Source organism: Eimeria acervulina, genomic scaffold (assembly GCF_000499425.1).
Source record: "Eimeria acervulina Houghton genomic scaffold, Eah_scaff137, whole genome shotgun sequence".
Classification (NCBI taxonomy): domain Eukaryota; phylum Apicomplexa; class Conoidasida; order Eucoccidiorida; family Eimeriidae; genus Eimeria; species Eimeria acervulina.
In genome coordinates, this window is record NW_013550265.1 from 979 (window position 1) to 27,500 (window position 26,522).

At 52.0% G+C, this 26,522-nt stretch overlaps 6 protein-coding genes across 6 annotated transcripts in view; 4 read left to right on the plus strand and 2 right to left on the minus strand.

Annotated features, from left to right (window-relative positions):
* Nucleotides 1-264: 264 nt before the first annotated feature.
* Nucleotides 265-3,754, plus strand: EAH_00019960 (peptide chain release factor 1, putative; the record flags this gene model as incomplete). Its single annotated transcript, XM_013397215.1, has 6 exons — nucleotides 265-1,113; nucleotides 1,413-1,572; nucleotides 2,133-2,270; nucleotides 2,502-2,647; nucleotides 2,937-3,109; nucleotides 3,586-3,754. The coding sequence occupies 6 exons, from the start codon at nucleotides 265-267 to the stop codon at nucleotides 3,752-3,754; spliced, it is 1,635 nt and encodes a 544-aa protein (XP_013252669.1).
* A 1,580-nt stretch (nucleotides 3,755-5,334) lies between these two features.
* Nucleotides 5,335-7,723, plus strand: EAH_00019970 (gamma-glutamyl phosphate reductase, putative; the record flags this gene model as incomplete). Its single annotated transcript, XM_013397216.1, has 2 exons — nucleotides 5,335-5,502; nucleotides 6,677-7,723. The coding sequence occupies 2 exons, from the start codon at nucleotides 5,335-5,337 to the stop codon at nucleotides 7,721-7,723; spliced, it is 1,215 nt and encodes a 404-aa protein (XP_013252670.1).
* A 1,404-nt stretch (nucleotides 7,724-9,127) lies between these two features.
* Nucleotides 9,128-10,331, plus strand: EAH_00019980 (zinc finger (CCCH type) protein, putative; the record flags this gene model as incomplete). The annotated part of the gene is made up of 3 exons (XM_013397217.1): nucleotides 9,128-9,367; nucleotides 9,515-9,708; nucleotides 9,833-10,331. The coding sequence occupies 3 exons, from the start codon at nucleotides 9,128-9,130 to the stop codon at nucleotides 10,329-10,331; spliced, it is 933 nt and encodes a 310-aa protein (XP_013252671.1).
* A 3,511-nt stretch (nucleotides 10,332-13,842) lies between these two features.
* EAH_00019990 (armadillo/beta-catenin-like repeat-containing protein, putative) lies at nucleotides 13,843-17,551 on the plus strand (the record flags this gene model as incomplete). The annotated part of the gene is made up of 2 exons (XM_013397218.1): nucleotides 13,843-16,753; nucleotides 17,331-17,551. 2 exons carry the CDS (start codon nucleotides 13,843-13,845, stop codon nucleotides 17,549-17,551), a joined length of 3,132 nt encoding a protein of 1,043 aa, XP_013252672.1.
* A 1,158-nt stretch (nucleotides 17,552-18,709) lies between these two features.
* Nucleotides 18,710-20,800, minus strand: EAH_00020000 (hypothetical protein, conserved; the record flags this gene model as incomplete). Its single annotated transcript, XM_013397219.1, has 3 exons — nucleotides 18,710-18,779; nucleotides 18,979-20,353; nucleotides 20,488-20,800. 3 exons carry the CDS (start codon nucleotides 20,798-20,800, stop codon nucleotides 18,710-18,712), a joined length of 1,758 nt encoding a protein of 585 aa, XP_013252673.1.
* A 1,948-nt stretch (nucleotides 20,801-22,748) lies between these two features.
* Nucleotides 22,749-26,522, minus strand: part of EAH_00020010 (hypothetical protein, conserved) — a gene marked incomplete at both ends in the record, with an annotated part of 3,900 nt that continues 126 nt past the window's right edge. The window contains 4 exons of the mRNA XM_013397220.1: nucleotides 22,749-25,218; nucleotides 25,410-25,587; nucleotides 25,928-26,016; nucleotides 26,355-26,402. Of these exons, the coding sequence (XP_013252674.1) occupies nucleotides 22,749-25,218; nucleotides 25,410-25,587; nucleotides 25,928-26,016; nucleotides 26,355-26,402 (2,785 nt within the window). The remainder of the gene's footprint in view (nucleotides 25,219-25,409; nucleotides 25,588-25,927; nucleotides 26,017-26,354; nucleotides 26,403-26,522) is intronic.

Sequence of the window (26,522 nt, forward strand, 5' to 3'; positions counted from 1 at the left end):
CCCTGCTGTTGCTGCAGTTTCAGCAGCAAAAGGTCTTGTATTTTGCCTCTATTAGGAGCGGACAGCAGCAACAAAAATTAACTCCTGTACTTCTTTCAACGATAACAGCCAGACAAGGCAGCAGGCGCGGGGGCCCCCGGAGGCCCCGGGGGCCCCCGTCGGCGGTCTGTTGCTGTTGCTGTTGCTGCTGCCGTTGCTGCTGCTGTTGCTGTTATTTGGGTGTGTTTCGCCTACCTCTTCAGGTGTTCGTACACCACAAGTAATATGAATAGCAGCTGCACCAGAAGCCTCAGGAATCTGCTGGGAAGGCTCCTGTTGAGCCAGCAGCGACCAGCAGCAGCAGCAGCAGCAGCAGCTCGACACAGAAGCGCCAACAGCAAGATCAACGCCAGGAGCAGGGAAGCTAGTGCCCCCGAGCTGCTGCATAGGCAGGGCTACAGCAACAGCAGCAGCAGCAGCTGGAATTTCTTCACGACCACTTTCTGTTTCTCGCTGCCAGGTGGATCGGCTGCAGCAGGACTCAACAGCTGCTGCTGCTACTCAGCAGCAGCAGCAGCAGGAGCAGGATTAGACCGCCGCCGCTACGCCACAGCAGCATTCGCTGCTGAGGGATGCTACGAGCTGACAGTAGAGGAGCCCCAGAGGGTCGTCTTGGAGCGTGTGGCCCTGCTGCTGCAGCAGCAGCAGCAACAACAGCAGCAGCAACAGCAGCAGCAAAAGCAGCAGAGAGGACAACACGGGCAAGCTATTGATTTCGAAGCCGTCCTTTCTCCTTCTGTGCTTCCGGTCCTGTCGCGGTTTGCCGCCGTGAGAGAAGACATAAAGGCATTGCGTTCGCTGCTGCTGGAGCAGCAGCAGCAGAGCCTCAGCAAGACTAGCAGCAACAGCAGCAGCAACAGTAGCAACGGCAGTAGCGGAGGTGAGGAGGGTGTAGACACGGAGTTGTTGGAGCTGCAGCGAGAGGAAGATGCTGCTGCCGCGGAGATAGCTCAGTTGCTGCTCCAGCAGGCCGATGCAATTGCTGCAGCAGCAGCCCAGCAGCAGCAGCAGCAACCAGCCAGCAAGAGGCATCAAAGCCAAATAGAGGACCGTCTAGAAGAAGTCATGCTGGAGGTCAGAGACATAATGCTGCTCCTTGTGTTGGTGCTGCTGCAGCACTCTGCACTGCTAGTGCTGCTGCTTCTGCTGGCGATATTGCTGCTGCTCATGTTGCTGCTGCTTCTATCTATTGCGTCCCCTATTCATAATTGTCTTCTTCCAGCAGCAAAGTAGCAGCAGCAGCAGCAGCAGGGCGTTACCTGACGCGTGTGCCTGTGTTCTTCCACTCCGCCTGCGACTTTTGCTTCTGTCCGCTGCTGCTGTTGCTGCTACTGCTGTTGCTTCTGCCTCTGTTGTTGCTGCTGCTGCTGCAGGTGATAGCGGGCGTTGGCGGCGAAGAGGCTGCTCTGTTTGCTGCAGAGTTGTTCGAAATGTATCTCATGCTCAGCAGGGAGAAGGGATGGTCGTTTGAAGTTGTAGAGAGACACAAAAGCGAAGGAGGAGGAGTGAGGAGAGCAAAGGCACTCGTGTCAGGTAACGCTCTGCTGCTGCTTCTGCTGCTGCTGCTGCTGTTCTGCTGGTGCTGCTGCTGCTGTTCAGCTCGTGCTGCTGTTGATGTTCTGCGGCTGCTGCTGCTCTTGTTCTGCTGCTGCTTTTACTGTTCTGCTGTTGCTGTTGCTGCTTCTCTGATGCTGTTGATGCTGTCCTGGCGTTCGTCTGGTGCTGCTGCTTGCTGCTGTTCTGCTGTTTGTATTCTGGTGCTGCTGCTGCTGCTGTTCTGATGCCTGTCTACTGCTGCTGCTGTTCTGTTGCTGATGCTCTTTTGCTGCTCGTCCGTCGCTGCTGCTGCATCTGGAGCGGATGCTGCCACCGCGTATTTGCTGCTGGTGCTGCTTGCGGCATTGCTGCTGTAGCTGCTGCTTCTGCTGCTGCTTTGGGGACCGTGTAGTGAGAAGAAGCGCAGCAACAGCAGCAGCAGCACCTGCTGCTGCGGCATATAATAGTTACAGCCCTTCACCCTCCTCATGCACCTTGTGCATGGACTGCTCCCGCTGCTCCTCCCGTTGCTGCTGCTGCTGCTGCTGCTGCTGCAGGTGAGGGCGTATGTGCGTTGCTTCCTTTAGAAGCGGGAGTACATCGCGTGCAGCGAGTGCCCTCAACAGATGCGAAGAAGAGACTGCAGACATCAACTGCTGCTGTGACGGTGCTGCCCTGTCTCTCCGAGGCAGAAGGTCAGCAACGCTGCTGCTGCTGCTGCTGTTGCTGCTGATGTTGCTGCTGTGCTACTGCTGCTGCGCTGCTGGTGTTGCTGTTTGCTGCTGGCGTGCCGGTTGCGTCTCCCTTGTTGTTCCTTCGCGTTTATTTCTTGACTGGGTCTGTTTCTGCAGCACCTTGTGTTGCATATGCTGCATCTTCATCTGCTGTTGCTGCTGCTGCTGCTGCTGCTTTTGCTTCTGCTGCAGTGGACCTGAGTGCAAGCAGCATCCGCATAGAGAATATGCGAGCCAGCGGCCCCGGGGGTCAGAGCGTCAACAAAAGCGAAACGGCTGTTCGCGTCACTCATCTCCCCACGGGGCTGGCAGTCTGCATGCAGGAAACCTCCAGCCAAGTCCGCTGCTGCTGCTGCTGCTGTTGATTGGGGCTGCTGCTGCTGCTACTCCTGCCGTTGCTCGTCCTGCTGTTGTCGTCGTTGCTGTTGCTGCGCTTGTGCTGATGTTGGTCTTGCTGCTGCTGGCGTTGCTTTTGCGGTTGTTGTTGTTCTTCTTCTTGTTCTTGCTGTTGGAGATGCTGCAGCTGAGAGAGGGTGCCTCAGGTATTTGCGTCTCCGTGCTTCTGCTGCTGATGCTGATGCTGCTGCTAGAGGTTGGGATAGTTCGTTGCCTGTGCTCCACTCGCAGGCGGACAACCGCAAGAGGGCTCTGGTGCTGCTGCGGCACCTGCTGCAGCAGCGCAAGCAGCAGCAACAGCAGCAGCAGCTACACGCTACTGCAGGGGCGCAGATGGGCACCAAAGACCGCAGCGAGAAAATTCGGACGTACAACTTTCCTGCAGACTGCGTGAGAGATCACAGGTGAGGGTTTAGGGTTTAGGGTTTAGGGTTCAGCGTCCTGGCGTCTTTGTTGTACTTATGATTAGGGTTTAGGGTTGAGGGACCATACTTTGGGGTTTTGGGTTTAGGATTTAGAGCTCTGTAAGTTTCGCTTAGTGTAGGGGCTGGAGGTAAGGGTTTAGGGTTTGGGGTTTAGGGTTTGGGGCGGAGCAGATGCACCGAAGGAGGAGGAAAGACAGACAGACAGACGGACACAAACACAGAAACAGAAAAGTAAACAGAGACAGAAAAATAAGAGGAGGTAGAGATGAAACGATCACAAACGAAAAGGAGACAAAGAGAGACAGAGAGGAGACAGAGAGAGATAGCAAGTGAAGCAGCCAAGCAGACAACGGCACCGAGGAACAAACACATTCTCAATACAAGAAGTTACGAGCAAGACTGTTCTTGCTTCACTCTTGTTTCTCAGGTGTATGCTCACCTGCTCTTTATTTCAGGTGTCTCCGCACAATCTCCAACGTGAGGGCCTTCCTGCAGGCTGCTGAGGGGCTGCCGCTGCTGCTGCAGGAGCTGCATGCGCAGCAGCAGCAGCACCAACTGTCGAAAACCCTTGAAACATTGCAGCAACTGCTGCAGCAACAGCAACAGCAGCAGCAGCAGAAGTGAGACAGAAGCTGCACTTACACCCAGAGGCTGTTGCTAGAACCAGAGCAGCAGCACCACCTGCAGTACGCAATGCATGGAGGACCTCCTGCAGCAGCTGCGCCCTCGACTGCAGCAGCAATAGCAGCAGAGGCGGCAACAGCAGCAGCAGCGGCAGCAGCAGAAGCTGCAACAGAAACGGGGGGATTATTAGTTGTGTTTCTTACGCCAGGCGTGGCGGCGGTGTACCCTTGAACGGGACTCCTCGGAGTAGACGGTTGCTGCTGCTGGTCTCTTTTGCTGCGTAGTGCAGCAGCAAGATGCAGAGGGGCTGAGGGGACACTTGCGGGTGCTGCTGTGTCTCCCCTGATTGACAATGCAGCAGCAAGATGCAGCAGACAGTGTGCATGCATCTGGGCTTTTGCAGTATCTGCTGGGGGTGCTGAGTGTAGCCTTTACGGGTTTCAAGCCGCGGTGCTGAAGTTTAGGTTTAAAGCATACGATTTAGGCTTTATTAGTACGTGGGTACAAGATTGCTGTTGAGGGACAAAGCCCCAGTGCATGCATGCATGCACTGGGGCTTTTGCTGCAGCAGGAATTGCAGCAAGGAGGTGGTTTGCTGCAACACCTGACAGAGTCTGCCTCAGGTGTCTCTTTTCCGCAGCAGCCACCAGCCCCAGGGGGCTTCTGGGGTTTGCTTGTTGGATGTTTTTAAGAATTTGTATTTAATGCAGGCAGAATACTCCTGCTTATTTCGCTGCATGCATTTCAGTTGCCCGATAGCGCATGACCTTCATTCGCTCTCGCCGTAGCAGGGGTTCTTTCCGCCTCTACGGTGTCTGGGGAGACAGCCAAGGGGCTCTATTTTATTTTCACTCTCTCACGCATACACCTCAAATCCTAGGGCTACCTACATTTTTGTTTCCAGTCTAGATCGTGTCTAAGTTAGCATAGAAGGAGGCAGGCATTAATTCATTGTCTTCCAGTGCAAAAGTGTACGAGAAGGAGACAACAGAGACGAGCGAAGAACGTATAGCGGAAGTATTATTTGTTGTCGGTGGGCCTATCTTTGCTGTGCAGCAGCAGCGGCAACCGCAGTAGCAGCGAACGGCGGGAGAAGGCACCAGGGACTGCCCTTTGTCTATGCTCCACGGAGTTCGCGTTTTCCAAAGCATGTCTTAGCACTATTTGTAATATTTCTTTCAGATGCCAATAGAAGAAGACGAAGCTGCATGCACACCGCAGCAAACCTCTCGACGTGTTGGCTGCAGGAACAGCAGGCGTGGCAGGGAGTGGAGCGGCAGAGTACAGCAATTTGTTGAGGTTCTGACGGCCTATCCGGGGTGTTTATATGTTAAATTCTATTTTTAATTTAATACAATTAAAAATATTATTAGATTAATGCACAGAAACTCTTCTTTCGCCTCCAGCTGCTCGGCTGTCTGCCGAGGTGAGGCGCCCGCAGCGGTCCACCGCAGTCCGTTCGAGGTGTCTGTACAGTTGGTGATGAATACATGCGAAAAAACCTGAAAAAAGGTAACAAAACGGATTTAAAAACAAGTTATTTGAATTCTTTTCTGTTTTTGCGTCCCAGTTAACCCACAATGCCCACCCCCAGCCGCCTAGAGGCGCTGCAGCAACAGATTAGGGAAGCGAAGGCTATCGCTGCTCGTTTGCCTGCTTCTACACGAGACAGAGTATTGTCTGCATTAAGAGAAGGGCTTCTGCTTCAAGAAGAGAAAATACTACAAGCAAACAGAGCCGACTTAGAGGTCAGTTGCTGCGTTTATTTGACGGGATTGAGAATCAGGCATGGGGTGTATGTACTGGTCTTGCTGCGGTTGCTGCAGTAGACAACCCACCACTCCCGCTACGAAGTGCCTGTCTCCTTGCAGTTCCCCAGCTTCAGCCAAACACACACATGCATGCGTATCTGCATGCATGCATGCACTCATGCGCCACACCGTGGGGCTTGGTTTGTTGCTGCAGGAGGCCAGCAGCAGCGGCAGTGTGCCTCCAGCACTGCTAAAGAGGCTCGCCTTAGATGCACGCAAATTGCAGACCCTCGCCACCAACATCGATGCCCTCAGAGCAGCGCCAAATCCACTCGGAAAATGCACACTGGCCACGGAACTCGCCCCAGGTACCACCTGCAGCAATAGCAGCAGCAGCAGCAGTTGCTCCAACAGGAGCCGTTGCAGCAGCAACAGCAGCAGCAGCAACAAAAGCAGCTGCAGCAGTAGCAGTAGCTGAAGTGGCAGCAGTAGCTGGAGCAGCAGCTGTTGTAGGAACAGGTGCTGCTGCTGCATTGGCGCCGGATGAGGCTGGGATTGGTGCACGTGCTGCTTGTTGTGTCTGTTTTTGTGTTTTTCGGATTTCTTCAACAGCAGTTTTTGTATTCTTTGTGTTTTATTCCTGTTAAGGCCTCCACCTTTATCGGGTCACTGTTCCTCTCGGCGTTTTATTGATTATTTTTGAGGGCCGCCCTGAGGCGTTCGTTCAGATTGCGTCTTTGGGTCTCAAGTCTGGCAATGTCTGTCTTCTACTCCTCAGTAGCAGCAGCGGCAACAGCAGCAACAACAGCAGCAGCAGCAACAGCAGCAACAACAGCAATAGCAGCAACAGCAGCACCAACAGCAACAGCAGCAGAAGCACGTTTTTTCTCCCTGTGCAGCCGAACGCAATCTTTCTTTTGCCTGGTTCTAACATTCACTGTGGCTCTCAGTTTGTTTATGTCTCTGTGTTTATTTATTTATTTATTTATTTATTTGTTTATTTGTTTCTCTTCAGGTGCGTCTGCTGCGAAGGGGGAAAGGAGACGCCTGAAACAGACAGAAAGACGGAGTCAGAGACAGCTAGAAGAAGGCGTTTCTTGGAATAGCCGCTATATATATATATATATATATATATATTTGTTTGTTTGTTTGTTCGTTTGTTTGGGTGCAGGTTTGTCTGCTGAAAGGAGGGAAGGAAGCTGCTCGCACGAACGCAGCTTTGCATGAAGCATTTGTTCTGGGAGTTCGTTCAGTGATGGGGGGCCTCAAGCAGCTGGGTCTGCCTCCGGTGTCTGAGGAGGAGATGCAGGGGTTGTGTTCATTGGTGCAGCTTGTGGAGTCTCGTGAAGAGGTGCAGCAGTTGCTGCAGCTGCACGACAGCATCGACCTAGTCATTCCAAGAGGAAGCAAAGAATTGGTTTCTTTTATACAAAATAATACCCGTATTCCCGTTATGGGGCATGCAGAAGGTGTCTGTACAGCCTACGCTGATGCAGACTGCGTCTCAACGCAGCAACGCATGCAGCAGGTAGTGGGGGTTATACGAGACAGCAAGTTGCAGTATGTTGCTGCATGCAACGCTTTAGAGGTGCTGCTTGTGCACAAAGATGCAGCAGCAAAGCTCCTACCTGTTCTAGGCCAGGCTCTAGCAGCAGAAGGTGTTCAGTTTCGTGCTCATGCAGCTGCTGCGCAGCTGCTGCCGCCTGAAGCGACCCAACCTGCCGCAGAAGAGGATTTCAAGACGGAGTGGCTTGCCCCCATATTGTCTGTGCGAGTTGTGGAAAGCGTTGAAGAGGCTGTGGAGTGTATTAACAGAAACGGCTCCCACCATACAGATCTCATTCTCTCTTTCACTCCTCCCCACATAGAGACGTTCATGAGGGGTGTTAGCAGCGCAGACGTCTTTTGTAACTGCAGCACGAGGTTTGCAGACGGCTACCGTTTTGGGTTTCAAGCTGAAGTCGGGATTGCAACAGGGAAAACCCACGCTAGGGGCCCCGTGGGCCTTGAGGGCCTCTGTACGTACGCCTATCGACTCTATGGCTGTGGGCATACCGTTGCTGCTGTAGAGGGGGAGAGTGCAGCAGCAGGCATCTCGTCTTCCGGCTTCACACACATACCGATGCTAACAATGGAGCCAGCTTCAACAACACCCAGCCTCGCATTGGCAACGGAAGAAGCCATTGATGCATACGAACGAAACCGACTGCTCCGGTAGCAGCAGAAGAACAACATCCTTAAGAGAAAACAACATCTCCTAATAATGACAACTTTTATCAATGGCATCCTCTTTGAACAGCAACAACTTCTTCTAACAACGACAACTTCTTCTTGCAGTAAGAACTTCTTTCCTTCTTTTGGAAGCAGCAGCTTCTTCCTACAGCAACAATTTCAAATTGCAACAACTGCTTTCAGTAGTTGCAACGCCTTTCAGCAATAACAACTTCTTATAACGACAACTTCTTTTGACAGCAGCAACTTCTTCTATGTACAGCAATATGCTTAGGTCTGTTCCATCAACAGGAGAGCGCAGGATCGGTGTCTCTGAGACTACTGCATCTCTTCAACGTTCTCATCATGATGGTTTTGTTTTGAGTTTTTCTTCTTGCTGAAAGAGACTGAATATGAATATTAAGTATCCCTCTTAGATCGGCAATAGGGGAGCACCGCCGGTCGCTTTGCTCCCATGCAGAAAAATAAAGAATTACTATGCATACACACAGGCATATAGATACATAAATATATTGTATTTAAAAGTCTGTATATTTCTACAGTGTTTGCACAGAGTTTCTGAGGGAGTTTCGAAAGGAAGACAGCCGCTACACGGGACGACAGTATGGCGAAGTAGAGAGCCACACTGCCTCGTGTTGGAGAAAACAGACATTTCTGGTATATTTCTTCTCTGAAATTCAACTTATTGAATTCTTTCAACTTAATTTTAACTACACGTTAAGGGGGGGAAAATAAATCTGAAGCTGCCGCCGTTGCAAGACCCGGCAGTCAGCCACGAGCAGAGGTGGGTGGTGGTGACCTTCATTCAATCCGCCTGGGTTTCTTGTTTATTTTTCGAAAGAAAACAGCATTTATTCATGAAATATATATCCTAATTTAACATTTGTTGATTCAAACAAAATAAACGTAAATTTCATTCCCTCCTTCCTCCTTGAATAACGAAGCTGAAAGTGTCTTCACAGGACCAATGGAAGGAATGGCTTGGCTGCCCACCTTCGCCACCAGCCCGAGTTGAGGCTCCCTGCCACTGAAGTGCTAGCGGCGCCTGCCTTTTTGCAATGTACTTAATGCATCACTTTTATTTATTTGATTATTATTGTTGAATTGAGCATTTTGATTTCAATCGCACAACCCGCCGCAAGCCAAACAACCCAGCAGACGTCTGTTGTCGTTGTACTTCTTGAAACGACCACCAGCGTAAGCATAACACATATATGTCATATCAATGATCAATTAAATAATACTTTATATTTTTTCTTTTGATATATTTGTTCCGCTCTCACCCCAATAGCCAGAGCGACTAGTCGAGCGAGTTTCTAGGTCCTTCTTTTCCTTGCCCATGGCTTTGTCCGTGCTGACTGACTTCTTCTTTGCTTGAAATTTCAGGAAGATGGATTACCCGATGATTGCGGCGATTGCAAATCAGCAAGATCGCAGACTTCCGGTGTTCATACCCCGCCTGGTGGACTACCCGCCTATCTACTGCCCTGCTCCCCAGTATCTGCCCCAGCAAATTTACAGAGCCCCCCCTAAGGCGCCTGTAAACCGGCTTATTAACACTAAGATGTGCAGCCGCTACCTCTCCAAGGGGTACTGTAGAAAGAGAGACTGCACCTTCGCTCATTCCGTTGTAAGCAAGCAAACAATTCCTGCGTTCGACAACACAATCTGCTGTTTCTACACTACTTTGCAATTGTCAGCTAACAAGACAGAGAAGTATGTACGCAGAGCAGCCCCCTATATGGTGCAAATCATTCAAAACTTGCTTTGTTCATAGGAAGAACTGCGGCCTACACCAGATCTCCGCTGCACCAAATGGTGCCGTTTTGTCTTCTTTGGCCTCGAGTGTAATGACGCCCGTTGTCCTTATGCTCATTCTCAAGACGAACTTCAGCCTCAACCTCCTGAATACAAAACTACTCTTTGTAGATTCGCCAAACGTGGAAAGTGCCTTAATGGAGATAACTGCAGGTGCGGGTTTCAAACGATCTGTTGTTCCCTCTTTTGTCTCTTTGGTCTTCGTAGAGCCTGCTTTTTTAAACAAGTTAGTTATCTGCATTTGCTTCTGTTGTATGCGTATTTGCATGCTGCACAGATTCCTGCATCCTCACGAGGTTACGGCTCCTGCCTACAGACACCATGACAAACTCAGAGTTCCAAGACTCAGCAACCCCTCTGTAGAAGAAGAGTCGGGTGTGCAGGCAGCCGAGGAAGAAGCAGCAACTCTTCCAACTCCTGAGACCGAACCAACACAAGAGGAAATTTGCCAAACAGCAGCACCACCTACAACTCCTGCCGCAGCAGCTCCAGCAACCCCTTCTTGCCCCGAAACCCCTCGTGTTGTCAACAGAACGCGTCCTCTCTTATGCAGCCCGTGCGTTGTTGCGGGTGAGACCCCCTGTGCTGAGGAGACTGAAGAAGAATACGAAGGCAGTTGCGCCTCTACTACAAGCCCTGGCAGAAAAGCCCGAAAAGCCACAACTCTCGTGCCCAATACACTGTCTCGCGACTCCACAAGAGATGAATTGCATGGCTCTGTTGAACGCATTATGACAGCTGCAGGCACTTTAGGACTGGCGGATGATCCGAACTGAGCTAAAAATGTTTTGCAAGTTTTGCTGCTCTGCTATGCTGCCGTCATCGCGATCGATAAAAAACTAGAAAATAAGGACAATACACCTACAGACGGCTGGCTAGCAAACCATGAAGCAAAACAATGAATGCAGATGTACAATGCAAAACAGCCACACCTAAGCAGCTGCGTAGAACAGATCCGCTGCTGCCATTTGGGGGAAGTTGTACTTGCGTTGGTCGCATGTATTGCAGTTTCTTCTTCGGAAAGAACGCAGTGCATACTCCAACAAAATGAATTTTTGTTTCTGCTGAAGTTGTTTTGGGGCGGAGTTTGTCAGCGTGGCTATAATATATGTACATACATATGATTTATGTATTTTTCTAGTAGTCGTTGCAAACCGAGGATAGAGGCAACTGCGAGTTGAATGAATTCAATTAAAGTACGCCCCTCCCCTCCCCTCATTCAAATAAAACCCAAGACGTCCAGCAAAGCGGGGAGGTCAGTGATCTCTCTCACCCATTGCCCGCCATCGCCCTCTGCACATTCCCTGCAGACAGAGGCAAAAAGGAACAATATAAATAGCTCTTTGTAGCTGTTTTCTTTTCAAAACACGATCTAGGCATGAATCCACTATAGCGCATATACCATTTCATCTTATATAGGCAATGTGCACATGCGAAGAAAACTCGAGGATAGTACTTCATTCTATACATACCCATATTTATATATACATCTAATATGGGGGTGGCCTGTAGTAATACACGTGCACGACAATTCAGATGTTCGACGCTTAGCCGTCATTGTGAAGCAATGCAGCTGGATTTAGTGAATTCGCACACTCTCCGTAGAGGGCAGGAGGGCGAGCAACCGAAGAAGTTCGCAATAAGTTGGGTAAGGCACTTGGGTTTTATTCTCGGGCTAGGGCGTTGTCGTACATCGTCTTCCTCCGCCAAACGTTGAGATCGCATCCTATCATTAACGTTGGCTTTCTAAAACGGTTCAGGGAATCACCGAAATATCCTCGAACTCCGCCGACAAATCAACAGTAACATCGTTGCGAGAAGGCATAACTGGAGGAGACTGAGATAAGCTGCGCGGGTAGCAACCAACAGATGCCATAGTAAAGGGGAATAGTGCGTTGAATGGCCAGGACATCGAAGAATCCCCGAGTGGCTTTCTGAGGAACGCTTATGCGGAGCGATTCTTCGGGAGTATCTTCGGAAACTCGTCAGCTAGGAGTTGGCTCCGGCAGCTGTGGGCGTGCACACAGCGGTGGAACCTGGGCCATATAAAACTACTTGTTGTTTGCTGACATATATATATATATATATATATATATACACTCCCGCTCTCCGATCTCAACTCTGTTTCGATACTCTTTTCTTCATGCCGACCTACCGCTACTTCAGCGGCGGTGCCTGAAGCCCATTAATTTGTTCCGTATTTTGCTGCTGGGCGCCACCAACCGCCTTTTGGGGATTGCTGGTGTACCACTTCCCCCCTTACTTCGCCAGTGTTGTCTGCTCCTGTTTGCACTAACTGGTCTCCAAAGCAGCAGCAACCGAGGGCACAGCAGGAGAGACCTCGGAAACATATGCTGGGGATCACCAGCAGCAGCAACCATAGCAGCGGCAACGGCAGCAGCAGCTGCTACAGGAGCAGTAGCTACAGCACTATGCTGGGCATTCTACAGTGATGAGAGGCCCAGAGAAAGCAAACGATTGCGCCACTTCGTTCCTTGAGCTTGTGGTGATTATAAGTGAGGAAGATGCCGTTCCAGTGCATGCGGTCTTCTACTCCTAAAAATAAAGTAAATAAAAGGAAGCATTTTAGGAATGCCGAGTAGTCTGAGAAACGGGTCTCTGCATAGAGAGATGCTGTTGAGCAGCAGCAAAAGTGCCTTCTAAACTGCAAAAAAGGCTTTATCCTCAACTCACAGCGCATCACCATCTATCGTCTGGAGACAGCGGGGCATATGGTAATAATAGAGAAACAGAAGGTGTATTGAAGTTCAACTCATTGAAATCAGTGCGTGCAGACTGCACTTTCTTTTTCTGTATATTTTTGCGGTGGACATACGGGATGTTGGAACCTCCTTGTTATTTATTATTTTCGATACTTCTTAACTTTAGTTGTCTCTACTTGCTGCACCTCTGCTGTTAAATGAACAGCACTCCCCCAAACTGTTGTTTTCGTATGACCTCCACGAAGGGGAGCAGCAGCAAGGATAAAGGACACATCGAAATCAGCAGCTTGGCCTTGCCATAATCATTGCTGCTGCTGCTGTCGGTGTTGCTATTGTTGTTGCTGCTGCTGCAGCAGCAGGGATACAAGACGACTCTGTTGGGCTTCTCTACTGCCAGTTCTTAGCACCCTTCAGCAACAGAGGCTGCTGTGGCGTAGAGGCGGCACTCTAGGCCTGGAGCTGTTGCTGCTGCTGTTGCTGCTGCTGCTGCGGAGTAGGAGCAACAGCCGTTGAGTCTTGCCGCAGCAGACCTGTCCGCAGCGTGAAACAAAGGCCCGTGAAGAAACTCCAGCTGCTGCTGCTGCTGCTTGCTGTTGCGCCTCTGCAGCAGCAAGGAGGCACTAGCTATTCTGCTGCTGTTGTTGGTCGTGCTGCTGCTTCTGCTGCTGCGTCGAGTTGCTGCTGTTCACGCCTGCTGTTACGGGCCCAGCAGCAACTTTCCCAGCAGATTCCTGCGGCTTCCGTTGCAGCTGCTATCCATATTGTTTGTGGTGTACATACACCTAAAAGGCCAGGAGAAAGACACCCAAACAACAGCAGCAGCAGCAGCAACAGCAACAACAGCAGTAGCAGCAGCAGCCCGCCGATGGGGGCCCCCTGGGGCCCCCCTTGCCTGCGGCCTGTCCTGGCAGTTGGTGTTCTAAGAGACGCAGGAGTTAATTTTTGTTGCTGCTGTTTCTTTATAGAGACAAACCACAGAGAGCGAAACGTTTTGCTGCTGAAGCTGCAGCAACCGCAACAGCAACAAAGGCGGGAGGAGGGCCGCAGCAGAACCAGGAGAGTCCCTGCAGTTGCTGCAGCAGCAGCTGCTGCTGCTAGTGCTGTTGCTGTGGACTTCAACGTGAAGGCTGCTTTTAGTATCAAACTCGGTGTACATACACCTCAACTGAGAGACTCCTTTGGAGGGCGCGCCCCGGCGCCTCTGCATGTATTGGCTTCCTGCCGGGGCAGCAGCAGCAGCAGCAGCAGCAGCAGCAACAACAACAACAGGAGCTGCATCATCTATCAGCAGCAACAGAGGCTGCAACATCAATCAGGAGCAGGAGCAGCAGCAGCAACAGCAACAGCAGCAGCAGCATAGCGGACGACAAGTTCGAGCCCCACGGGAGAGGCCCCTCAATAATTGTTGTCTGCTGCTGGATATTTACTTTGCAGCAGCAGCAGCAACAAGAACAACATTAGGGACGGCAGCAATAGCAGCAGCAGCAACAACTGCATCATCAGCAGCAGCAACAACAACTGCATCAGCAGCAGCAGCAGCAGACCCCCGTGAGGCAGAGGGACGATGACAGGGATATTTGGCCTTCAGCCCGCCGTTACTGCTGCTGCTGCTGCTGCTGCTAGCAGCAGCAGCAGCAGCAATAGCAGCAGTAATGACAAGAAAGCAAGTATGATATTTGGATCACCTTTTCAGTTCTCACCCCAACCGCAGCAGCAACAGCAGCAACAGCAACAGCAGCAAAAGCAACAGCAGCAGCAGCAGCAGCAGCAGCAGCAGCAGAAACAGAAGGAAAAGCAGCAGCAGGGACAACCCAGCCAGCTTCTTTCTAGCGTTGGCTCTCCTAAGAAGCCTGCTGCTAGTTTCAGGGGCAGGTATGCCTTTCCAAAGCATCGGCAGCGGCAGCAGCAGATGCTGCAGCAGCAGGAGCTGCAGCAGCAAGACGCGCAGCAGCAAGACGAGGTGGCGTGCTGCTGCGTTGCCGGGTCAGAAACAGCAGAAGAAGATCCAGAGTTGCATATGTTCGAGCTGCTGCAGCAAAGGAGCAGCAGCACGAGGGGGCACAGCAGCTCTACGGTGCTCATTGGCTGCTACCTGCTTCAGCAACAGCGGCAGCAGCAGCAGCGGCAGCAGCAGCAGGATCTGCAGGAGGTAGGCCTCTTTGAGGTGTACGTACCTGGATACGACGTAGAAGCAGAAGGGAAGTTTAACTACATCTGCTGCAGCAGCAACGGCAAGGCATTGGCGCTTTGCTGCTCTAACGCCTGCTGTGTTGCTGCGGTGCCTTCACTGCAGCAACAGCAGCAGGTGCAGCAGCAGCAAAAGCAGCAGAAGCAGCTGGGGCTGCCGCTTCCCGCAGAACCCAGCCGCAGCAGCAATTGCTGCAGGACCAACGGAAAACTCCTTCTTGTGAACACCAGCATGGAACTGCAGCAGCAGCAACAGCAGCAGCAGCAGCAGCAGCAGCAACAACAGAAGCAGCCGCAGCAGCGTGCATTCGTTCAAGTTTCTTTTCACCCTTTCTCTGATTGGGCTGTTGTAGTTCTTACCCATGAGACGATCTCAAGAGAAGCAGCAGCAGCAACAGCAATAGCAGCAGCAAATGAAACCAACCGGCATGCAGTGCTGCGGCTCTTTGACATTTGCTGCAGCACGGAGATGCCCGAGCAGGAAATTTTGCTACCAGCAGCAGCAAACGGTGCTGCTGCTGCTGCTGCTGCCTCTGCTGCTGGCCTGTCTTCTTTGGCTTCTTCTTTTCACTTTGGAGCAGCAGCAGAAAGAATACATCTCTGGTCTGCTGTCGCTCTCTTTGTCTCATACCCACCCAGCAGCAGCAGCAGCAGCAACAACAGCTGTCTCTGTCTCTCTCCCTTCCTCCCAGCTCGAGCGCAGCTGCCGCCTGCCCTCGCGTTGCAGCTGCATGACGCTGCGCTGCGGCAGGAGCTGCTGCATCCGACGCAGGGAAGCACCAGCAGCAGCAACAGCAGCAACAGCAGCAGCAACAGCAGCAGCAGCAACAGCAGCAGCAGCAGCAGCAGCGCAGCTGCTGCTAAGCAGGGGGATGGCTGCTGCACAGATGCACCACAGCAGCACGAGGTTTCCTTGTGGCTGAGCGAGTGGGCTAGAAACAGCAGCAGTAGCAGCAGCAGCAACAACAGCAGCAGCAACAACAGTAGCAGCAACAACAACAGCAGCAATAGTAGCAGCAGCAGCAATCTACAGCCAGAGCCGCAGCGGTTTTTGCTGCCGCCTCCACCACGGGCTGCTGCACCGGATATACAGCAGCAGGCAGAGGTCCTGATAAGTACTTCACCGCTACTGCTGCTGCTGCGCTGCATCAACAGCGGCAGCAGCAGCAGCAGCAGCAGCATCTTGCATGCGGAATGCCTCGCGACCGCAGACACCGTGCAGCCACGCCTGCAGAGGCGAGTCTCGCTTCAGCAGCAGCTGCAGCAGCAGCAGCAGCTGCTGCTGCAGTGCGTATCTTTCGTTTCTCTTGCTGTTACAGAACGGCTGCTCGTTAGCAGCAGCAAATCGTTGGAGCTGCGCTCTTTCCCTGCTCCCCCTGGCAGCAGCAGCAGCAGCAGCTGCTGCTGCTTCTACTCCTGCGCCCTCATCTGCTGCAGCACAGGTGCCTTCTGCGTGGATATACGTGGTCTCGTCTCCTCTGTGCAGCAGCAGCAACAGCAGCAGCAACAACAGCAACAGCAGCAGCAGCAGCAGCAGAAAGGAAACAGGGTCTGCATTACATTGGCGCCTCTCCCCCTCGGAGACACCTCAAGATTTTTGCCTCAACTCTTCGGTAATTTCTCTGTGCCGCGGCTGTTGGTTGGTGTTACTTCTGCAGCAGCAGCAATAGCAGCAGCAGCAGCAACACCAGCAACAGCAACAATAACAACACCTGCAGTAACAGCCGCAGCAGCGGCAAAAAGAGCACACAATGATCCTGTACTGTTCGTGCTGGATTTAGATGCTGCTGTTGCAGCTGACCCCTCATTGTCTATTAACAGCAGCAGCAGCAGCAGCAATGGACAGCAGCAACAGCAGCAGCAGCAACAGCAACCGCAGTTGTGCATGCAGGCTGCTGCTGCTGTCAACGCAGCGTACGAGGAGCAGAAGAAGGGGCTGATGGAGGTTCGGCAGCAACGTGTAGCAGCGGCGAAAGCAGCAGCAGCGGCAGCAGCAGCAACAGCGTCAAGCAGCAGCAACAACCGACGGGCGCGTCGAGCAGCAGCAGCAGCAGCAGCAGAGGTTGCTGTTGCCGCTGTGAAGTGGATAGACACAGCAGAGTCGACGTTGCTCAAGGAGGAGAGGCAGCAATTGGTTCTGCTGCAGCAAACTATCCCCCGGCTGCTGCAGCGCAGAGCTGCTTCGCTGCAGCAGCAGCTGCTGCTGCAGGCAGACGAAGCAGAGCGCATGCAGCAACAGCAGCAGCAACAGCAGCAAAAGCTGGAGAAACTCGAAAAACAATCGGCAAGTCGTCTTATGTGTTGCTGCTGCCACTTAAATCTTGCTGCTGGTCTGGCTGTTTTGTATCGCTGCTGCTGCTGCTGCTGCTGCTGCTGCTGGAGTATTGTTGCAACAACAATTGCTGTCCCTGTTGCTGGTGCTGCTGCTGCTGCTGCAGGAGGAGTTGAAGCGCCGGTGCTCCACTGTTGCTGCTCTGCTTTCTGCTGCTGCTGCTGCCTTCCGGCGGCAGCAGCTGGCGTTGTCTCTACCGCAGCATTCGTTGCTGCTGCAGTGGCTGCCGCCCCAGCTGCTGACGCCAATCGCCCCGCTTCTGCTGCAGCAAGAAGCAGCAGCAAACGCTTCTCAGCAACCAGGCAAGGCCTTCCGCATACTGCCCTTTCTGCTGCTGTCATGGTGTTGCTGCTACTGCTCTGTTGTTGCTGATGCTGTTGTTGCTGCTTTGTTGCTGCTGCGGCTGCATGCCTTGCTGCTGCTGTATCTGTAGCTGCTGCTGCTCTGGGCATACATGGCCACAGTTTGCGAAGAATATCCTGCCGCTGCTAATTGCCCCTTTGCTGCTGCTGCTGCTGCTGCTGCTGCTGCAGATATTTCTTCACTGGTACGACTGACAGCAGCAGTTACCGCTCAGGTTCTTGCAATACAGAAGCGGGAGCAGCAGCTGCAGCAGCAGATTTGCTGCCTCGCTGCTTCTCAAGGCGTGCAGCAGCGCGAGGAGCCCCTCAGCAGCGGAGAAAAGAAGAGCTGCAGCGATAGCGAGGCGAACAGCAGCAGCAGCATTAGCAGCAGCAGCAGCATTGCTGGTTAGGGAGCGTGACAGCTATGCGTGCGGCTGCTGCTGTCGCTGCTGCCGCACACATTTTGCTGCACTTTGCTTCGTTAGTGCTTTGGCCACCTCTCTGCTTTGACTGTTGTTTCGCTTTGAGGGTTTAGGGTTTAGGGTTTGCTATCTAGGGTTTAGGGGTTGCTGTCTAAGGTTTAGGGCTTGCTATCTAGGGTTTAGGGTTTAGTGCTGCCAAGGGTTTAGGGTTTCGTGCTGCTCTTTGAGGGCTTAGGGTTTAATCGGTCCCGCGAGCACAGCAGCAGGAGCTGCTGCTAGTGCCGCAACAGCAGCAGCAGCAACAGCTGATGAAGCTGATTCAGAGCAGACGCCGCGTGCATCATTTCCTTTAGGCAGCAGCAAAGCGTAGCAGCAGCAGCAGATGCAGCAGCAGCAGAAGCAGCAGAAAGTACCGCGCAGCATAGTGCCGCCTTAGTTGAAGCAGCAAGTGCAGCAGCAGCCCTCTCTTCGTTGTAGATACTGACAGTACGGAGACCAACAGCAGCAGCAGCAACAGCAGCAACAGAAGATGCAGCAGCTGCAAAAGAAGAGTTTTAAAAATGCCTCCATCTGCATGTGTTGTCTTGCGGCGATATAGAACGATCGCTGCAGCATCAGCTGCTGCAGCAGCACGGGCAGCAGCAACAACAGGAGCAGCCTCTGTTGCAGCAGCAACAGAAGCAGCAGCACGAAGCGCCGTATATTTTAGCAGCAAACAGCCCTTCACCTGTTTGCTGCAAGGGGCGCTCTGTCAGTGCGTGAGCATCAGCATCAGAGCTGCTGCTCTTCTTGCTGCTGCTTTTGCTGCTCCTGTGATTGGTGCTGTTGCTGCTGCTATTGGTACTGTTGTTAATGCTGCTATTGGTGGTGGTGCTGCTGCTGCTATTGCTGCCTCTGCTGCTTTTGCTGCTGCTCTTATTGCTGCTGTTGCTGCTCATGCGGATGCAGCAGCAGTAAAACGATTTTGCTGCAGCAGCACAGCATCTCCCTACAGCTGCGGCAACTACTACTAGTTCTCTAGAGGCAGCAGCAACAGCAGCAGCGAATTGTTTTTTAGCGCTGCAGCAGCTTCTGGGCCCTAGGCGGAACCCAGGCAACAGCAACAGCAGCAGCAGCGGCAGCAGCAGCAGCAGGGCATATTTTGTTTCAAGATCCGCTTTGCTGCGGCTCTGCTAAGTAATCTAAAGACAAAATTGCAGCAGCTTCTTCCCTCAGCCTGCAGCGAACACCGAAGCAACCAGAAGAAATCAGCAGCAGCAACAGCACCAGACGCCGCAAGACCTGAAAGCAAAACTAGCAGCAGAAGCAACAGAAGAAGCAGCAGAGGCAGCAGCAGAAGCAACAGTAGCAGCAGCAAGAGCAGAACAACAAGGCGTATCCTGTCTTCTATTGCTAGATAATGTTGAAGCGCTCACCTCTTTACGAAGCCCAGGTGGGGAGCGCCTTTGGCTTCCGCTGCTGCTGCTGCTGCTGCTGCTGCGGCTGGTGCAGCAGCAGCTGTTGCTGTTGCTGTTGCTGCTCTTCGGCAGCAGGTCTTTCTGCTTGAACAAGGGCTCTTTGAATCAGCCTTGATTTTGGTGCCTTTGATGCTGCTTCGCTTGCTGCTGCTGCTGCTGCTGCTGCTGTTGCTGTTGCTGCTGCTGCTGCACGTTGAGGAGCCAATTGACAGGCGACGGGGGGTGTCTTTTGGTGTTAATTTCGTTCCCCGTTGCATTGCTGCTGTTTCTGCTGCTGCTGCTGCTAGTGTTGCAGCAGCAGCAGCAGCAAGCCAGCAGCAGCGCAGCGCGCTGAAGCTGCAAGTCAGCAGCAGCTTCTTGCTTCTTTCTGCTGCTCCCCTGAGGGAAGCAGCTAAGAGGATGCAGCCTGAGCGGCGCTGCTGCTGCTGCTGCTGCTGCAGCTGCTGCAGGCAGCAGCAAACGAACCGCTCTATGTTAAGGTAACCCATAGGATTCTGCTGCGGAGAGGGTATGCTGCTGCAGCGCCAATACTCAACAGCCGACTCCTCTCCTGCTGCTGCTGCTGTTGCTGCTGCTGCTGCAGCTTCTACTGCTGCCGCTTCTGCTGTTGCTTCAGGATCTGGTGCTGCATTTTCTTCTGGTACAGATTCTGCTGTTGCCGTTGTGGTTACAGCAGCAGCTGCTGCTGCGGCTTCTGTTGCTGCAGCTTCTGTTGCTGCAGTTTCTACCGCTGAAGTTTCTGCTGCAGCAGCTTCTGCTGCTGCAGTTTCTGCTGCTGCAGCTGCTGCTGCCGCAGCTTCTGCTGCTGCAGTTTTTGCTGCTGCAGTTTCTGCTGCTGCAGCTTCTGCTGCCGCAGCTTCTGCTGCTGCAGTTTCTGCTGCTGCAGCTTCTGCTGCCGCAGCTTTTGCTGCTGCAGTTTTTGCTGCTGCTGCTTCTGCTGCTGCAGCTTCTGCTGCTGCAGTTTCTGCTGCTGCTGCTTCTGCCGCTGCAGTTTTTGCTGCGGCAGCTTCTGCTGCTGCAGCTTTTGCTGCTGCTGCTTCTGCTGCTGCAGTTTCTGCTGCTGCAGCTTCTGCTGCTGCAGCTTTTGCTGCTGCAGCTTCTGCTACTGCAGCTTCTGCTGCTGCAGTTTTTGCTGCTTCAGCTTCTGCTGCTGCAGCTTCTGCTGCTGCAGCTTTTGCTGCTGCAGTTCTTGCTGCTTCAGCTTCTGCTGCTGCAGCCTCTGCTGCTGCATTTTTTGCTACTGCAGCTTCTGCTGCTGCAGCTTCTGCTGCTTCAGTCTTTGCTGCAGCAGCTTCTGCAGCAGCTGCTGCAGCTTCTGCTGCTGCTGCAGCTGCTGGCAACATCGAGACCAGCGGCAGCTGTAGGCTGAGGTGTACTTACACCTGAAAACAACCGAAAGAGAAGAACAGACAACCGCTGCTGCTTCTGCTGCTGCTGCTCAAGGAAGCGTTGCGGTCATTGCAATACCAGTCTCCCCCCAGCTGCTGCTGTTGCTGCTGCTGCTGCTGCTGCTGCTGTTGCTGCTGCTGCTGCTGCTAGGTTTTCGTTGACTATGGAGTGCCGTTCTCGCTGACCCCGTTTCTGCTGCTGTGGCTGCTGCAGGACCAAACGATCCCGATCCCGTTCGTGTACACGCTTTTGCTGTTGCTGTTGCTGTTGTTGCTGCTGCTGCTGATGCTCCGTTGCTGCTGCTGCTGCTGATGCTCCGTTGCTGCTGCTGCTGCTGCTGCTGCAGCAGAGGGAGCTCAAAGAGAAACCCCTGACTAGCGGAGTTCAACATAAAGGAATTAAAATTTGACAAACAACTTTAAAGGTGTAATATTCAAATAATTTTGAAGTGTACGTACAGCTCAATGGACACTTCGCATGCTGCTGCTGCTGCTGCTGCTGCTGCTGCTGCTGCTGTTGCTGCTGCTGCTGCACAGACCGCTGGGCAGCTTGGGTTATAATACTGCATACGCATTGAAATAGCTTTCTTATTGAATCTTTAGGGGTATTTCCTGAAGAAAGAATATAAATAAAATGAAATAATAAATAAATAAAGCAGCATTACAGAGAAAGTAATGCATTAAGTTTAAGAGGGCTTGCAGCAGCTACCTAGGGCTGTAAGAGTGTGTAAGAAACGTTTGTTTATTTTATTTCAATGTTCTTTAAAAAGAAATAGATATAATAATTCTTTTCTTAAAATAATTATTATTTCTACTTTATATTTCCAATGTACTTCAAAGCTATGCGTACACCTCAGCAGCCGTAGATTAAAGAAGAATTATTATTGATAAACCCCGTATAGAAATAGTAAAGATAAATACATATATATATGCTGATATATATATATATATGCATACATACTTTAATAGATGTATATATATATATATATATACATATATGTCTATCCACATATATATGTACAATATATATATATATATATATGTATACATATATATGCACAAGATATATATATATATATATATATATATATATATACATACATAACGGCTTTCTTTGCTTTGGGTGTAGTGTTCATATAGGATGTACTTCTATAATATACACACTCACATATATATATACATATATATATACATATATGTATATATATATATATATGTATATATATACATAGGTATATATATACCCATATATATTATATATATATGTATGGGTATAATGGATCATTCTTTAATATATGTCGGGGTTATTTCAACCTTTTTCCTCCTCTCTGAGTGCAGCACTTATATTAGGGTGCATTTATATATATACATATATATATAGTTATATATATATATATATATATATATATATATATATATATATATATATATATATATATATATATATATATACTTGTCTCTGAATGCAGCGTTTCTAAAGGATGTATTTAGCCGTTCACTGCCTGGGGTGTACAGGCAGCTCGTTGTGTTATATTAATTGGTTTTCTTGAAGTCTTTGATTTGATTTGATTCATTTAAATTAATTAAATATTATTAAATATTATTCTATGCATTTAAATTTATTTTTATGCACATTCTCTGTCTTCTCGCCGCCCCCTTTCCGAGTGTATCTCCAGTTGACTGTAAAATAAAAAATAAATTAAAATTATTTCTCTAAATTTAATAATTAAATACCGCTTTAATTTACCAATTGAAATTATAAACATTTATTTAAAATAAGTGCTACATGTTAACACCTAAGCAAACCTTTTTGCTGCTGCTTTGCTGTGTCTGTACACCGCAGTTTGCTGTTTATTATTATATATAGCAGAATCAGCTGCATCTCGTTTGTACTTTTTAAGTGCAATTCAAAATGCTGCCTCCGTCTTATTTTAAACAGCATATTGCTAATAGAGCTCCCTCTGTTTATTATTCCTTTGCTAGGTGCAGCAGCAGCAGCTGCTGCTGCTGCTCCTGCTCGCCCTGCTGCAGCTGCTGAAGCCGCTGCTGCTGTTGTAGTATGTACGTACAGCAGACACTCCTACTCCCTCTGCAGCAGCAGCAACAGCAACAGCAGCAGCAGCAGCCATCGCTGCTGAGAAAATAAGTGCTGTATGCTGATCCTAAATTAAAACAAATAACCTGCTGCTGCTGCATAAAAGGCAGCAAAGGTGCAGCAGCAGCAGCAGCTGATGCCGCTGCTGATGGCTCCACTATATCCCTCTGGGTGTTGCCGTGAGATCCACTTATTGCTGCAGCAGCAGCAGCAGCAGTAGGATATGCTGCTGCTGCAGCACGTAATCAGTCTAGGGGGATATCGAACGCACATGCGCGCGGTAGTCGCTGCTGTTGCTGCTGTTCTTGCTGCTGCTCCTGCTGCTGCTGCTGCTGCAAGAGGGCCTTGTGTATTTCTTGTTCACTCCCTGCTATTAACGCTGCTGTGCTAACCTCACTGGCGCTATCAGGTGTGTTGCTGCTGCTGCTATCGAACGCTGAAGCAGCAGCAGCTGCTGCTGCTGTAGCAGCAAAATGTCTCCGGGAGGCGGCGTTCTGGATGGGCGCAGTTGCTGCTGCTGCTGATGCTGTTGCTGCAACAGCAGCAGCAGATACAGCAGCTAGAGCTTGCTGCTCTGCTGCTAAGGCGAGAGATGCGTTCATAGAGGCGAAGCCTTCGATGGTGCTGCTGGTGTATTCTGATGCTGCTGTAGCATTCGTTTGCTGCTGCTCCAGCGAGGAGCTGCTGCTGCTGCTGCTGCTGCTGCTGCTGTTGCTGTTGCTGTTGCTGCTGCTCACGCATACACCATAGCCCTTTAGCATGCCGTCAAGCATCGCCGATGTCAGTTCTTCTCCCGCTGCTGCTGCTGCTGCTGCTGCTGCGTCTTGCTGCTGCTGCTGCTGCTGCAGTGGATGCTTCACGGGTCTCCCTATGGTGAACTGCTCGATCAAATCTTCAGCAGACACACGTTGCTGCTGCTGCTGCTGCTGCTGCTGTTGCTGTTGTTGTTGCTGCTGCCACGAGTTCAGCCTGTCTGGGGAGACAGAGGAGGAGACACCAATTCCTAAAGAAGATGCTGCTGCTTCGGAGTCGCTGGAGTCGGCCGCACCCTCCGCTGTTGCTGCTGCTGCTGCTGCTGTTGCTGTTGCTTCAGGAGATGTTGCTGCTGGCGATGCATGCGGAGAGAACTCTTCTTTAAGAGAATCCACAGCTAAGACGGAAGACCGAATCGGAGAACTCGCCAACTCTGCTGCTGCTGCTGCTGCAGCTGCTGCAGCAGCAGCAGCTGCTGCTGCTGCTGCAGGGTGCGGTGATTCACCTGCGGTCGCCTCCTCCGCCCGCCTCGGACCGCTATATGGCACTACAGCAGAGTAGCTGCTGCTGCTGCTGCTGCTGCTGCTGCTGTCTGCATGTGGGGGTGGGCGTTCCGTAGGCATTAACAAGGAGGGAACTGCGCTGCTGCTGCTGCTGCTACTGCTGCTACTGCTGCTGCTGCTACTGCTGCTGCTGCTGCTGCTACTGTTGCTGCTGCTGTCATCTCCGGGCCCTTCTTGCAGTAGCGCCTCTTCAAACTGCTGCTGTAGAAACTGCTGGTGCTGCTTCACCTTCTCTGCTTGCTGCTGTTGCTGCTGCAGCTGCTGATGCCTCCGCTGCTGCTGCTGCAGCTGAGCCTCCACACTAGCAGGGATGCGTGTGTGTTGCTGCTGGTGCTGTTGCTGTTGCTGTTGCAGCTGCTGTTGCTGCAGTTGCTGTTGCAGCACAAGGAGCTGCTGCTGCAGCTGCTGTTGCTGCAGCTGTTGCTGCTGCAGCTGTTCTTGCTGTTGCTGCCTCAGCAGCTGCTGCTCCAGCAAGAGCTGCTGCTTCATTTGCTGCCTTAGCAGCAGCCCCTGTGTGCGTGTGAGGGCCTTCTGTACGTTGCTGCTGCTGTCAGCAGCAGCAGCAGTACCAACATGCTGCTGCAGTCTCCCGTTGCTGCTGATGTAGCCGCCGAGAGTGCGCAGGTGTCTCCGGTTCCCTGCTGCTGCTGCTGCTGTGGATCGAGCAGCAGCAGCAGCAGCAGCAGCAACAGCAGCAGGTGCATAGTTGCTATCAGGCCTCAATGAAGATAAAAATACCTGCTCTGCTGCTTCACGGTCTGCAAAGAAGCCAGAGACATTTCGTTTTGCTGCTGCTGCTGTCCCTGGCTGCAGGTTCCGCTGCCGCAGCAGCCGCTGCTGCTGCTGCTCCTGCCGCTGTGGATGTCGCTGCTGCTGATGCTGCTGCTGCAGCTGCTTTTGTTTTAGCTGCTGCAACAGGCGCCGCACCAGAGCATCGGCCTCTTCATCTTCCAAGGGGGCCCGCTGTTGCTGTTGCTGCTGCTGCTGCTGCTGCTGCTGTTGCTGCTGCTGCGGTTGCTGCCGGCGCTGCTGCTCCCGTTGTTGCGGCTGGTGCTGCTGCGAAGCCACGGCGAGTTGTTGCTGCTGCTCACGAATTTGCTGCTCAAGTCTTCTTTTCTGCTGCTCCAGGTGCCGCTGCTGCTGCTGCAGGGACTCCATCTGCTGTGCTAGCTCCGCCTCCTCCTGATCCTGCTGCTGCTGCTGCTGTTGCTGCTGCTGCTGCTGCTGCTGGCTGTTGTTCTGCAGCGTCTGCTGCTGCGGCTGTTGCTGCCCTTGATGCAGTGATAGAGGCAGCAAAGTGCAGTCAAACTGCTGCTGCTGCTGTTGCTGCTGCTGCTGCTCCCCCTCCTCTTGCAGCTCGTCTCCGTCTCCCCACCAGGCGGGGTATCTGCTGCTGCTGCTGCAGCAGCAAACAGAACCAGCGCAGCAACAGCAACGCAAGCAAATGCAGCAACTCAACGCATCCTGACGCCAGCCACAGCATCAGCAACAAACACAGCAGCAAGAGCAGCAACGGCAGCAGCAGCAGCAGCAACAGCAGCAACAGCAACAGCAGCAGCAGCAACGGCAGCAGCAGCAACAGCAGCTAACGGGGCAGTTCCATCATCGCCTTTGCGCCACAAACTGCTGGCCTTCGCTCCGGTGCTTCTGCTGCGATTAGCAGCAGCAGCAGCAGCAGCTGCTGCTGCTTCACTTCGTCCTCTGCTCCCTTGCAGCAGCTGCAGCGGCGCCAACCTGTGCGCCGGGGTGAGGGATATATCCGTGTTCGCTGCAGCAGCAGCAGCAGCAGCAATAGCAGCAGCACAAGAAAAGGGGATAAGTGCGTGCAACGAACAGAGAGCAGCAGCAGCAGCAGCAGCACCAAACATATGGAGGCACTAGGAAGCAAACGAAAAGCAGCAGCAGCAGCAGGCAGGCAGCAGAAGCAGCAAACAAGCTCTCAGCAGTAGCAGCAGCAGAAGCGACGGAAGCTACCAGCAGCGAACACCCCTCTGGCAGCAGCAACAGCCAGCAAACAAACAGCAAGCAAACGAACGGCAGCAGCAGCAAAGATAGCAGCAACAGCAGCAGGAGCAAAGATAGCAGCAGCAGCAGCAGCAGCAGCAGACCATTGACGATGCCGATGAGGTCTTCTACTGAGAGTGCATGCAGCGCCAAACCCGAATTGCGGAGAGACACCACCCCTAAGACGAATGTCCTGCAGCAGCAGCAGCAGCAGCAGCAAGCGAAGCAGCAGCAGCAGCACATCATGCAGCACAGCTGCAGCAAATGGAGCAGCATCGAGAAACGAAGAAGAAGGAGCAGCACCAGAAGCAGCAGCCGCACGGCTGCAAGTGCAGCAGCAAAGGCAGCTCAAACTGCAGCAAATGCAGCAGCAATGCACGCGAGAGAGCAGCAGCAGCAACAGTAGCAGCGAAACGACAAAACAGCAGCAGCAGCAATGAACGAGATCCATTCGCAGGAGCAACAGCAGCAGCAGTAGCAGTAGCAGCAACAGCAGCAGCAGCAGCAGCAACAGCAGCAGCAGCGCCTCACCACTTGACGACAGCAGGCCATTGCTGCTCTGCGAATGGAGCCAAATATCTGCAGCAGCAGCAGCAGCAGCAACAACAACAATTATATCTGCAGCAAAACTAACGCGCACCTACACGCAAACCTACCCAAACAGCAGCAGCAGAAGCAGCACCAGCAGCAGCAGCAGCA